General features: G+C 34.9%; 1 protein-coding gene across 1 annotated transcript in view; it reads left to right on the plus strand.

The window, feature by feature from the left end:
- Nucleotides 1-12,785, plus strand: part of LOC125239737 (putative pre-mRNA-splicing factor ATP-dependent RNA helicase PRP1) — a 40,243-nt gene that overhangs the window by 21,665 nt on the left and 5,793 nt on the right. The window contains exons 7-8 of the mRNA XM_048147384.1: nucleotides 10,413-10,535; nucleotides 11,520-11,619. Of these exons, the coding sequence (XP_048003341.1) occupies nucleotides 10,413-10,535; nucleotides 11,520-11,619 (223 nt within the window). The remainder of the gene's footprint in view (nucleotides 1-10,412; nucleotides 10,536-11,519; nucleotides 11,620-12,785) is intronic.

Here is a 12,785-nt window from a genome sequence, read left to right on the forward strand (position 1 = left end):
CTCATAAAAATAGCTATTATAATGTATGTGTGCTCGAGAAGTGCGTTTCCTATGAAACAAAATCGTGCGGAAAGTAATACTTTTCCACACTAGTGCTTTTTACTTTTCTTTTTTTTTTACATTTTGAACTTCACTATCCGTCCCCGGAAAATCGTGCGGAAAGTAGTACTTTTCCGCACTAGTGTTTTTTACTTTTAATTTTGAACTTCACTATCAGTCCCATAAAAATAGCTATTACAAAAGTGCGTTTTCTATAAAGTAAGATCGTGCGGAAAGTAGAGTACTTTTCGGCACTGGTACTTTTTACTTTTAATTTTTTATTTTATTTAGGACTTCACTATCAGTCCCATAAAAATAGCTATTACAATGTATGTGTTTGAAAAGTGCGTATTCTATGAAGCAAAATTGTGCGGATAGTAGTACCTACTTTTCCGCACTAGTCACTAGTGCTTTTTACTTTTAATTTTTTTTTTAATTTTGAACTTCACTGTCTATCCCAGAAAAATCGTGCGGAAAGTAGTACTTTTCCGTACTAGTGCTTTTTACTTTTTTTTAATTTGTTACTTCTCTATCAGTCCCATAAAAATAGCACTGTATGTGCTCGAAAAGTGCGTTTTCTATGAAGCAAAATCGTGCGGAAAGTATTTTTCCGCACTAGTGCTTTTTACTTTTCATTTTTCTTTAAATTTTGAACTTCACTATTAGTCCCATAAAAATAGCTATTAGAATGTATGTGCTCGAAAAGTGCGTTTTCTATGAAGCAAAATTGTGCGGAAAGAAGTAGGTACTTTTCCACAATATTCACTGGTGCTTTTAACATTTTTTTTTATTTTGCTTTTAACTTTAACTTAACTGATGACTGGGACTGATAGTGAAGTTAAACTTAACTTTAACTTCACTATCAGTCCCATAAAAATCGTGTGGAAAGTAATACTTTTCCGCACTAGTGCTTTTTAAAATTCAATTTTTTTATTTTATTTTGAACTTTACTATTATAAGTCCCATAAAACCAATGTCTTTCAAATTCGAAAATTGTACTAACATAACTTTTAATTTTAATAATTACTAAAGTATTTTGTCTTATTATGTTTTTTTATTTACTCGCACAATGCAAAGTAAAGCATTGTTTGAAAACTTTGAAACATGTGCGCAAAGATGATTTCCGAAATTCTGACTCGTATCGGCTTATATGACACTCATCAGAAATCACCTACTTTCCGCACTTGTTGCATAAATAGCTATTTTGACATTTTTAACAAAGCCCAATTGAGAAGATGTTTTCAATTATCTAATCGTAAGATATCGATATAATTATTTGCTTTGTTCTTTTACAATATTTTTTTTAGTTAGTTCTTTACTAAAATTTGCTCTCGAGTATGAGCGTCTTTGGTGAGATGGTCCGACGGCCAAACAAAAGGTTGATCTTTAAAAAGCTTGTTCGGAAACGCACAGGTAAGATAGATAAACAATAGAACGACCCGGCGCGCGCTACGAATGCATTCAATGTCAAAACACACTATGATAATTCAGGTCAGTTATGTTTTAAATTTTAGTGTAAGGTTTTAAAGTCCAATATTGTTTGAATCGACATAAAACTACGTTATTTGAATCGACATAAACTTGTTTAGAGACGATACGTATGAGCTTGTACTCGCTATGGTTATTCAATAATAAGTTGAATTTCAATGTGCGCAGAGATTAAAGTTGCTTAAACGGTTTAATAATTAAAATGATAGGGTAACCTTTAAGACTGGGTTTGGTTTTCGTTAGAGGTTATTTAAGTTAACTGTATCAGATAGGCTTACCCTATCAAACAGTCACCCTTACAAAAGGTTACCATTATGGTTGGGGTTTTTAAAACAACTTCTAAAATAAGCCTATGAAAAACCCCGGTTATGGTAAGCGGTTCCGGTCCCTGGGTTCAACTATAGAATCCTTTCACGTGCTCGTTTGTCAACTCCACACTCTGCGTTAAAATACAACTTTGCCCCCTTTTATAACTAATAACTATAAGAGATGAGTGGAATACGAATATTTGGTTGCGCCATATTTTAAATTCTGGCTTTTCAATGATTTATCATTCTAAAGGCTCTTAATGTTCCGATAATTTAGTGCATAAAAAAAATTTGGATTTTGTTTCTTAAATAAACTACGTTATATTTACTTTTTTACAATACTATTGTATTTGTATTTCAACGCATTTTTAAGGGGCTACCTTAGAACGCGCCACGCACCGCCCGCCAGTTGCCTGCGGGCTCTCGGACGGGGGGGCTGTGCCGCTCGCTGCGCTGAGCCATTTTTTTTTCTTAGAATAGAGAAGCGAAACAAAATGAAATTAAATTATCATTTCATTATTACAAGTGTACATTACATAATTCCTGTTTTAGGACAAAAACAAATTATTTCACAATGTACTATATGACATGTATTGGCGAATTTTGCCCGTCAGTCGCAAGTAGAATTTGGCCGTGTGGGTTTCATCGCCGCTTACGGCTCTCACTGATCAATGCGGTCCTGGTTTCGAGCCCGGGCTGTGGGATATCTTTTTGTTTTTTTTTTTTTTCAAAAACGATTAGTTTCTACATTATAAAGGTTATAATATCTCCCGGTTACAATATTTATGGCAAAATTCCTTGTTTCGTATTTTCTCGCTGATGAAAATTATTTGAAGCTTCATATTTATATGTAAAAGTTTATACAAACGTTGAATTTTGTGACAAATATTATACAGGAAGCCTGTATAGTTTACATGTGCTGGCTGTGTAAAAAAAAGTAATAAATAAATATGAAAATGAATACATAATTATTTTATATAAAATACACACAAGCTAAAATGCATGTGCCTTGTAAACGAGCGCGCAGGCGTGGTTAGATTTGGTTAGGTACCCACAGTCAGTACCTACTGCGAGCCGGCGCGCGCGCTCGGGTGGGGTCGTTGACCTTGCAACCCCTGCAGGTAGGTTTTAGTTCGCGGCTTCGCGCACATAGCACGGAATGATATAGGTAACAAGGAAAGGTGATATATAAATAAATTTGAATTATTTTTTATATTATAACGTGACCATAATACGTACCGTATGCCGCAACTAACAAAAATCTAAATTTGTAGATAGGTGTTCGTAGTTTCCGTTAGAATAACGAAATATTTTAAAATTATATAATTATTACGATCAAAGATACGGTACCTACCATAGAATTTTATCACAAATATTATTCATTTTTAGTTAAAAATATTGTGCCAAATTGTACAGGCTGTAATTTTTATAACAAGTAATATGTTAAAAAATAATGGAACCTGAAAATGTAATATTATATTTCGTCAAATTTTATATAGTTTCAGTTTCAGCTTATTTATTCAAGAACAATTTTTACATCGTGTTTCATTTTTCTGCATATAGATTTAATGTCTAAAATTCCTAAAGTATATTATATTTCAGACATACATATAATTACACAGAAAAAAATTATAGTAACCCTATTCCTCGGGTAGGTTGTTAGTTTCCTTTGATTCCTTAGAGCGGAAATAGGAGCCCCGAGTAGCGGGGCTCCGTCTACTCATTGGTGGAACTAAATTGTTTTAAAAATAACCCTTTTCCTCGTGTAGGTTCCTTAGTTACCTTAGAGCGGAAAGGAGACCCGCGTAGCGGGGCTTCGTCGATTTATTGGCGGAACAAAATTGTTTCAAAAAGTAACCCTTTACCTCGTGTAGTTAGTTTCCTTTTGCTAGTTATCTTTTGTCCTTAAAAGCGGATATAGAAATTGTCAACGTCGGCTCCTTGGCGAGACCAAATGGTTTAATAAGTGCCATGAAAATTTAATAAATACTGAACAAGTTAGTAAGCCAAATTACAAATTTCGAAAATGCAGACTAAAATATAGTATGAATTTTTTGAAACGAACGTTTCTAAACAAAGGCATTGTTCCTTTTGTGTTGAGCAAGAGCTTCTGTTTAGGCACGTGCTAAGACAACAAGTTAATTTAAAAAGCAACTGTATCCTGATAATTGTAAGGTTCAAATCTGTGCAGGAGCAAATTTGAGATAGATTGTTTTGGAAATGTGAAGCGATAGACCACACCGGTATAGTTGCAAGTACACAGCGCTTCTAATACTTTGATACTTGGTGGTGGTGGTGTAAGTAATGAAACACGTAGGTATATCACTGTTATTTTTTATTAATGATTTTGTTAACAATCAACAATTGTATATAGCAATATATAAATAATTAATTACATAAATATTAGGTACAAGTCTGTAGTATTTTGAGTTTCCTAATTTAAATGTTCGCGCTTGCGCGGTATGGATGTGTCTCTAGCTGACATGCTCACTTCTGTCTAGTATGTTGAACTAGTAAAATGTAATAGTTTATTTAATTAATATAAAATATATTGGTGTGTTTCTCAGAAGTGATTTGTGTATTAATTAATTGCCATCCTCCTGAGGCACCCGGATATACAACAATTTGGCGACGAGGAAACCGGAAAATTTATAAAACGCGTTATCAAAATTGCATAGCTTTGTGAAAAAAATTGACAGCCATCATAAATCTGATTATTTGAATATCCCGGGAAGAGCACGGTGAACCACAGATTGGATAACAAAATCAATCAGAATTTACTTGGAATTGACAGTTTCTCATTCATTCATCATAAAATTCATTCATTCTGTTCGTTCATTATTGACATCTTTGACACATTTGTTTGAAAATAATGTCATTGCGAAAACTTTCAAATGGTGGTTCAGCAATTCATTGAGCAAATTAATCAAAATAAAACTAGCTAGATACAACAATTAAAAAAGGAAGAGCTAGTCATTTTATTTCGGGATATTGGAATATCGGATATTGATCAAGAAACTGTGGAATCACTTAGACAATCGCTTCGTGAGTTGACCAAAAGTGGAAAATTACGGACAATTTTGGACTCGAAAGAAGACGATACTGAAAAGTTTGAATCGCTTAGGAGAATCCCAATTAAAGTACCGGTCAAAATGAATAATTTTATAGGGAGAATAGAATTATTCAATGGAGATAATTTTGAATTATTTGAACAACAATTAGAATGTGTTATTACGTTAAATGATATCGAGGCTACGAAACAGACACCATTACTGATTACAAATTTAACTACGAAGGTTTTACAAACCCTCAATCATTTATGCGCGCCTGATAAGCCCATAAATAAGTCATACAAGGATTTGATTAACTTATTGGAGAACAGATATGCCAAATCAACATGCAAGATTTTGGACAGAGCGGCATTTCGCTCACGGAATCAAACTAAAGATGAATCTATAGAAGACTATGTTATTGAGTTAAAGAAATTAGCTAAACGCTGTGAGTTCAAAGATATAGATGACCAAGTTAAAGAAAAGTTTATTGATGGGGTCAACAAACCTTTGATCAAATTTGAACTTATGAAGAATGGTGATGTTTCTTTAGAGAAATTAATTGTATTGGCTAGAACGGTAGAAGCCGCCTTAAAACAGTCAAAGGTGGAACATGAACACGTCGAATTATCACATGGAGTGAAAGATATGTTTTATGCTAGTCAGCAGAATGCTACTTCTGCATATAAAGTGCAACCAACGAAACAAAGGCATAGTTGGAGTAGGCCAACACAAGCAGATGCAGCTATGAAGAATGGTATAAGATGTTTTGTTTGTGGTAAAGACAATCATGTGAGATCTGAGTGTTCATTAAAAAATAAGTTCTGCTCTGAGTGCGGTAAACAGGGCCATATTTTTAGAGTGTGTAGTGTGCGGCAAACAAAAACTGTAGATGTGGTTGGTGAGGACAGCATTGGCGAGGACATACAAAAATTGTTTAAAGCTGAGAATGACAGGGAAATGTACTACAGTATGTATTCTTTGAATGCTTTTGATGATAAGAAATTGCCTCCACAGTATGTTACTTTATTTGTTGAAGGACAGCCTGTTCAATTAGAGTTAGATACTGGTTCTGAGGTTAGTACAATAACAATTGAGACACATAACACATTATTTCCAGGAAAACCTTGTGAGAGAAGTAATGTTGCATTTAAAAACTTTGACCAAAGTCTATCACAACCAGTGGGTATGGTAAAAAATGTTAATGTTTGTTGGAATGAAATGACAAAACAGGTTGATGTCTATGTCGTGGGCAATGATAAACCCACTATTTTAGGTAGAAGCTGGTTAATGGCTTTTGGGCGGTGGCCTCTAGAGTTAGAAAATAAGATATGTGATCAGAAGGTGAATGAAACTTGTGATCCAGTGCAAGGAAATAAAAATAAGTTCATGGAAAAAGAAAAAAATGAAATTGATACACGGTTAGAAAATATATATAGCATATTTCACACCTTTGAAAGTGGTGTATACTACTGTGAGCTAGATTTTAAAGAAGACTACTTACAGCCCCTACAGGCACTGTTGGATCCAGTTTTACAAAACCTGACTGACTACATAAACACACAATTGATTGCTTTCATGGACAACATAATATATATGTGTGATAAAAATAAAAATTTAACTGATATATACAATACCTTAGAGGCTGTACTATCAATATTTAAGGATTCAGAAATAATACTGAAACTTCAAAAATGGAAATTTTTACAAAAAAATATTGGGGTGTTTGGATATAAAATTCATTAAGATGGAATCTCTATTGTTTTTGAAATATTTGTATCAGTTACTTTACTTCATTATATTAAATATTGTGGTTTTGATAGAGAAGAATTAGCAGTTACTTTCGGAATTTATACCTAAATATTATGCGACATTTTTGTCAACATTTTTAACATATATGGGTGTATGTGTCACCACCAAAACTTATGTAGGGGAGAAGAGAAATCTGGAATCCTCTATCCCAAGATTTACTTTTAAAACAATATTAAAGTTGTAACATACTTAAGTATTTGTTTGGTTGAAAGCCAAACATTGTTTGTTCATTAATTACTAAATTATAATTTTTATTTGTTATGCGGGGAAGAGTGTAGTATTTTGAGTTTCCTAATTTAAATGTTCGCGCTTGCGCGGTATGGATGTGTCTCTAGCTGACATGCTCACTTCTGTCTAGTATGTTGAACTAGTAAAATGTAATAGTTTATTTAATTAATATAAAATATATTGGTGTGTTTCTCAGAAGTGATTTGTGTATTAATTAATTGCCATCATTTTTTTCGTACTGTATTATTTATACTTTGAAATTTAGATTTATTGTATGTAACTAAAGTATTTATTTTATTTGTTTTTACTGTAGTTATTACAATTTAAATTTTTTTATTGATTTTTTTATATTCCTAATTGTTAGACAAACATTCCTAATAATTTAAATTACGGTTTGTTTAGTTATTTATGTTATTTTATATATCAAGACTTGTACCTAATATTTATGTAATTAATTATTTATATATTGCTATATATAATTGTTGATTGTTAACAAAATCATTAATAAAAAATAACAGTGATATACCTACGTGTTTCATTACTTACACCACCACCACCAAGTATCAAAGTATGTATTAGAAGCGCTGTGTACTTGCAACTATACCGGTGTGGTCTATCGCTTCACATTTCCAAAACAATCTATCTCAAATTTGCTACTGCACAGATTTGAACCTTACAATTATCAGGATACAGTTGCTTTTTAAACTAACTTGTTGTCTTAGCACGTGCCTAAACAGAAGCTCCCGCTCAACACAAAAGGAACAATGCCTTTGTTTAGAAACGTTCGTTTCAAAAAATTCATACTATAACATTGCAACATTTTTTATGGGAAACAATAGAGAACCATTTAATGCTATTAGTGAAGAAACACATGGTTATTAAACCCGGTTATGGTTTACTATTATCTGGCAGAAACTTTTTACGCATATATTTGATTCGTATCTTTCGTTTCTTGGCAGAAGTCATGTTTGGCAGAAACACCTTACGCAGAATATGCTTTGTCATAAATCATTTCGCAGATTTTTGTAATACCGAATCATCTGTTGTCATAATGTTGATGACCATAATAGTCTTCTAGTCGAACATTACTTTTGCAGATAATATTTGTGCATAATATTTAGGTGGCATAAAGTTGCAATTTGCTATTTGATAGCGAGTTGGATGTGTTGGGGATGCAAGATACCTAACACTCCTCCTCGCTTCGCTCGTCGTCGTACCTAACGGTTACTCTGGGGCAGTTTTTCTCTTATGATAGCGTGTAATAATTCTGCTAATGTAATATTATGCTACAAGATTATTATGGTACATACAATTATGCTAAATCAAAGTCGACCAAAGTAATGTTCTGTAAAACAATATTCTGCCAAATGTGTCTTATGCATGGTAGTAATAATGCCAACTAAATTTTCTGTAAAATTACCATTCGACTGAAAGTGTTTCTGCGAAACATGTTATGCGAAGTGTGTTTCGGACTAAAATTATTCTACCAGATGAGGGTAACCCGGTTATTAATCATTATGACTTGTGATAAATCCTTAGATCAATTATTCCGAGTAAGTTTATTTCCTTCAACATTATGGATTTGTACATCTATGGCCTTTGATTATTATGGCTAATAAATTTTATGACTAACAATACTTATGACTTTCAAAAATCAGAACTACAATTTCTGACGTTTAATTTTATGACTAGTGATAATATGACTAACAAAAATTATGACAGAAAACGTTATGGATAGTAAAAATCGGACTTAAAAAAATATGGGAACCAATAGAGACCCGTCAGTGGCGCTTCATTTGAATAGCCTCGTGAGAGAGGAGCGTTAGAGAGAGAAGAGTGTTTTGAAGACAGAATCGAAGATTTAAAATGTACATAAGTAATAAACAAAATTGATGATGAATTTTGATGTTCTATTCTTTTTTTCACACAGCCAGCCGGCAGCCCATGTGCAGAAAATATTGCTTGTTATAAAAATTACTGCCTGTATAGTTTGGTTCCCTGTATGATATTTGTAACAAAATTCAACGTTTCTATGGTAGGTCGAATCTTTGATCGTAATAATTATCATATAATTTTAAAATGTCTCGTTATTCAAAATGTAACTTATAGGTACTTGAGTTGTACTGTGCGTGCTAAATATGCAGTCTGCCTGTATGCAGTCTTTCGCCGGCTCGGCGCTGCGGACTACCTACCTCGCAACTCGCAAGTCGCAACGCAACCCCAAACACAAAGGCACATGCATTAGCTTAAGTGAATATTTATAATAGGTACCTATATTTATTGCTACGCGTTCTGTTTTATTGCAAAAAAAGATACTTTTTATGTGAACTTACAATTAATTTACATCAGGAAAAACATACAAAACAATGAATCTTGCCATAAATATTGTAAACGGGAGATATAAACCTTTATAATGTAGAAACTTGTCGGTTTTGAAAAAAATAAAAACCAAAAAAATATTCCTCAGGCCAGAATCGAACCCAGACCATACACTAGTACTACACTCTGTCAGTAAGCGGCGTTACAAACCACAGTGCCAAACTCTGCTTATGACTACAGGCCAAAATGCGCTACTACATTTCACATTATACATTGTGAAATAAACAATTTGTTTTAGTACTAAAACAGGAATTATCTAATGATAATTTAGATACATTTTGTTCCGGTTATCGATACGGTCATTGATGATGCCACAGGGCCCTCTGGTTCGAGTTTAAAGGTAATTTTATGATACGTCAATACAACAACATTCATATTGATTATTGACAAAAAAAATCTTCCATAATACAACAGCATTCCAGCCGCGGGTAACTGAAGGCCTTGGTCACTTTTCTTTAGTTTACTGCATTTATTTCCGTTTATAATATGTTTAGTAGTTTTTCTCGTTAAAAAAAATTAGCATATTTATAGCATTAAAGTGTATTAGTACCCATACATTCGTACAGGCAACTCCTGGCGCTAGTAGCTTATAGTATTGCGATCTAGTACAAGCAACTCATCCTAGATGGCGACTTGTTACGTATGGTGGTCTTGAATCTCGATCGACGTATCGTATAACAGGGGTGCGGGGAGGGGAAGTAGCGCGATCGAGCAAGGGCATTCAAACGGGGGACCGTCTTAACTCCCTTTGGTAGTTCCTTAGAATGCTGAAATAGGTTGTTGAGGAATTACGAAACAACTTATGGTCCCCCCACATCGAGCGTCGCGTCGGGCCAACTGTATGGAAAAAGACGCGGCGTCGACGCGGCGTTAGGCTTTGCCCATACAGTTGGCCCGACGCGACGCTCGCGAGACGCTAGATGTGGCGGGGACCCTTACGCTATTTATTTGCTTTGTATATTCGGTAAATATTCGGCAATGTAATCGAACTATTCGGCCGAATACGAAATTAAAAGTCTTGCCGAATACCGAATATTCGGTATTCGGCAAGATTTTTAATTTCTCCTATAAATAAACACTGTATTTATTTTATACTTTGGTGTTACAGTGCCCCAATGCTTCGTCCGACCGAACGAGGCCCGAAAAGCGGCTGACGAGGCGAAAATGCGCTTCGCTCACATCGACGGCGACCATCTCACGCTTCTCAACGTGTACCACGCTTTCAAACAGAGTCAGTATACCCATAATAGACTTACTTACTGCGATGGCTCAGTACCCGAAGTGAATCTTGGCCTCCGACACTATATTCCGCCATTCGCTCCTATCCTGTGCGATCTGACGCCACTCAGTCACTTGGAGGTCACACAGGTCTCTCTGGACCTCATCGGTCCATCGGTACATGGGCCTACCGACCGGCCGTTTTTCAGGAGATCGCCACAGGTGAGCACTTTAGGCCGCACAATCCTCTCCCATCAACTCCACTTGACCAAGCCATCGCAGAACCCACCCATAATAGAACTCATACTAAATAATGTCAGTACGTTCAGTAGCAAAATTTAATTTTGTAGCCAACCTAGCCCTAGATAGAATGATTTAGGGACAAATTATCTTGTTCCTTTTTAGGGTTCCGTAGTCAACTAGGCCATGTCTGTCTGTCCGTCCGTCCGTCCGTCCGCGGATAATCTCAGTAACCGATAACACTAGAAAGCTGAAATTTGGTACCAATATGTATATCAATCACGCCAACAAAGTGCAAAAATAAAAAATGGAAAAAATGTTTTATTAGGGTACCCCCCCTACATGTAAAGTGGCGGCTGATTTTTTTTTCATTCCAACCCCAACGTGTGATATATTGTTAGATAGGTATTTAAAAATGAATAAGGGTTTACAAAGATCGTTTTTTGATAATATTAATATTTTCGGAAATAATCGCTCCAACAAGAAAAAAAAGTGCGTCCCCCCCTCTAACTTTTGAACCATATGTTTAAAAAATATGAAAAAAATCCCAAAAGTAGAACTTTATAAGGACTTTCTAGGAAAATTGTTTTGAACTTGATAGGTTCAGTAGTTTTTGAGAAAAATACGGTAAACTACGGAACCCTCCACTGAGCGTGGCCCGACACGCTCTTGGCCGGTTTTTTTAATCTTACATCCTTAGGTTCAATAGCATAAGTATTTTTCACATAAACATTATATTATCTACTTTACTTTTCAGACATGGAAGACCCCCACTGGTGCTATGACAACTTCATCAACTACCGATCACTGAAGTCCGGAGACAACGTTCGCCAGCAGCTATCTAGGATCATGGACAGGTAAGCTAGAACCATTTGGAGTTAGAAACGGAACAGTTGTAACTCCATACATCAGTAAATACACAGACAGACGTAGGTTTCGTTATTACTAAACTAAAATCGAGTTGGGCGGGACATGTTGCTAGGCAGAGTGATGGCAGGTGGACCAAAATGTTAACGGAATGGTGGCCGCTAACAAATGTAAGAAGTGCCCTGGCATCCGTTGGCTCGTTGGGTCGACGACATCCGAAAAACTGCGGGTCACAATTGACAACGTTTCAAAATTTTCAATGTCCCTAAATCGAAAACCATTTCGAGATATACGCTTGTAGATCGCATAAATCATTTTTTTAATTTTTTTTTCTGCATTTTTAGTATAAAAAATCTTAAAAATAGTTTAAAGGGGAAGTGACGTCAAATAGCTGATTTAGAGCTGCCACTATATCAAAAAAATCTTCCAGTTGGGATGTCACTTGAGTTTGACAGTGAAACTTATCACAGTTCGTAGCAAAGATATTTAAAAAATCATGGCTTAGTCTATGATTCGTAGTCATTCACTAGTGGTTGACAGTAGACATACCGGACTGTTTAAGCTGACTGTTAAAACTTTTTTTTTAGGAATGATTTTGTCGTTTTCTTAGGTGTATGAAACAACACATGTGACGTCACGAAGCTGTGTCTTGACGTTTGTAACTTACGCTCTTTCTGCTCGAAGCAGTAATAAAAAGGGAATTTCTCATTAAAATAGCAGTTTATGAAAAAATAAAAAAATATGTGTATCTTTTAGTATTGAGTTCTTTCAAACCAAACAATAAAAAGTAGTACTCAAAAATATGAAATGTTGTCTATTGGATGAGATTAGCCCAGGACCGAGAGAATTGGCGAGAAGAGAGGCCTATGCTCAGCAGTGGGCGATAAAAGGCTGATATGATGATGATGATGATGATATGATGACATCAGTAAATGCGGGTTATTTGTAGTGACATCTATCGACAATCACGCGTCAAATAGCGTAAATTATCAGTACTGCTACTTGTCAATAGATGTCGCGACGAACGAAGAGTCTAATGCTCACCAATTTTTAGCTAATATTACAATAGTATTAATCAGTATTCTGTTTTCAATTCCTTCTGCTTGTAATATAAGTTGTAAACTGTTCTAATATTAAATTTTTGGCAGACGAGACA

This window comes from Leguminivora glycinivorella, chromosome 26, assembly GCF_023078275.1.
Source record: "Leguminivora glycinivorella isolate SPB_JAAS2020 chromosome 26, LegGlyc_1.1, whole genome shotgun sequence".
Lineage (NCBI taxonomy): Eukaryota > Metazoa > Arthropoda > Insecta > Lepidoptera > Tortricidae > Leguminivora > Leguminivora glycinivorella.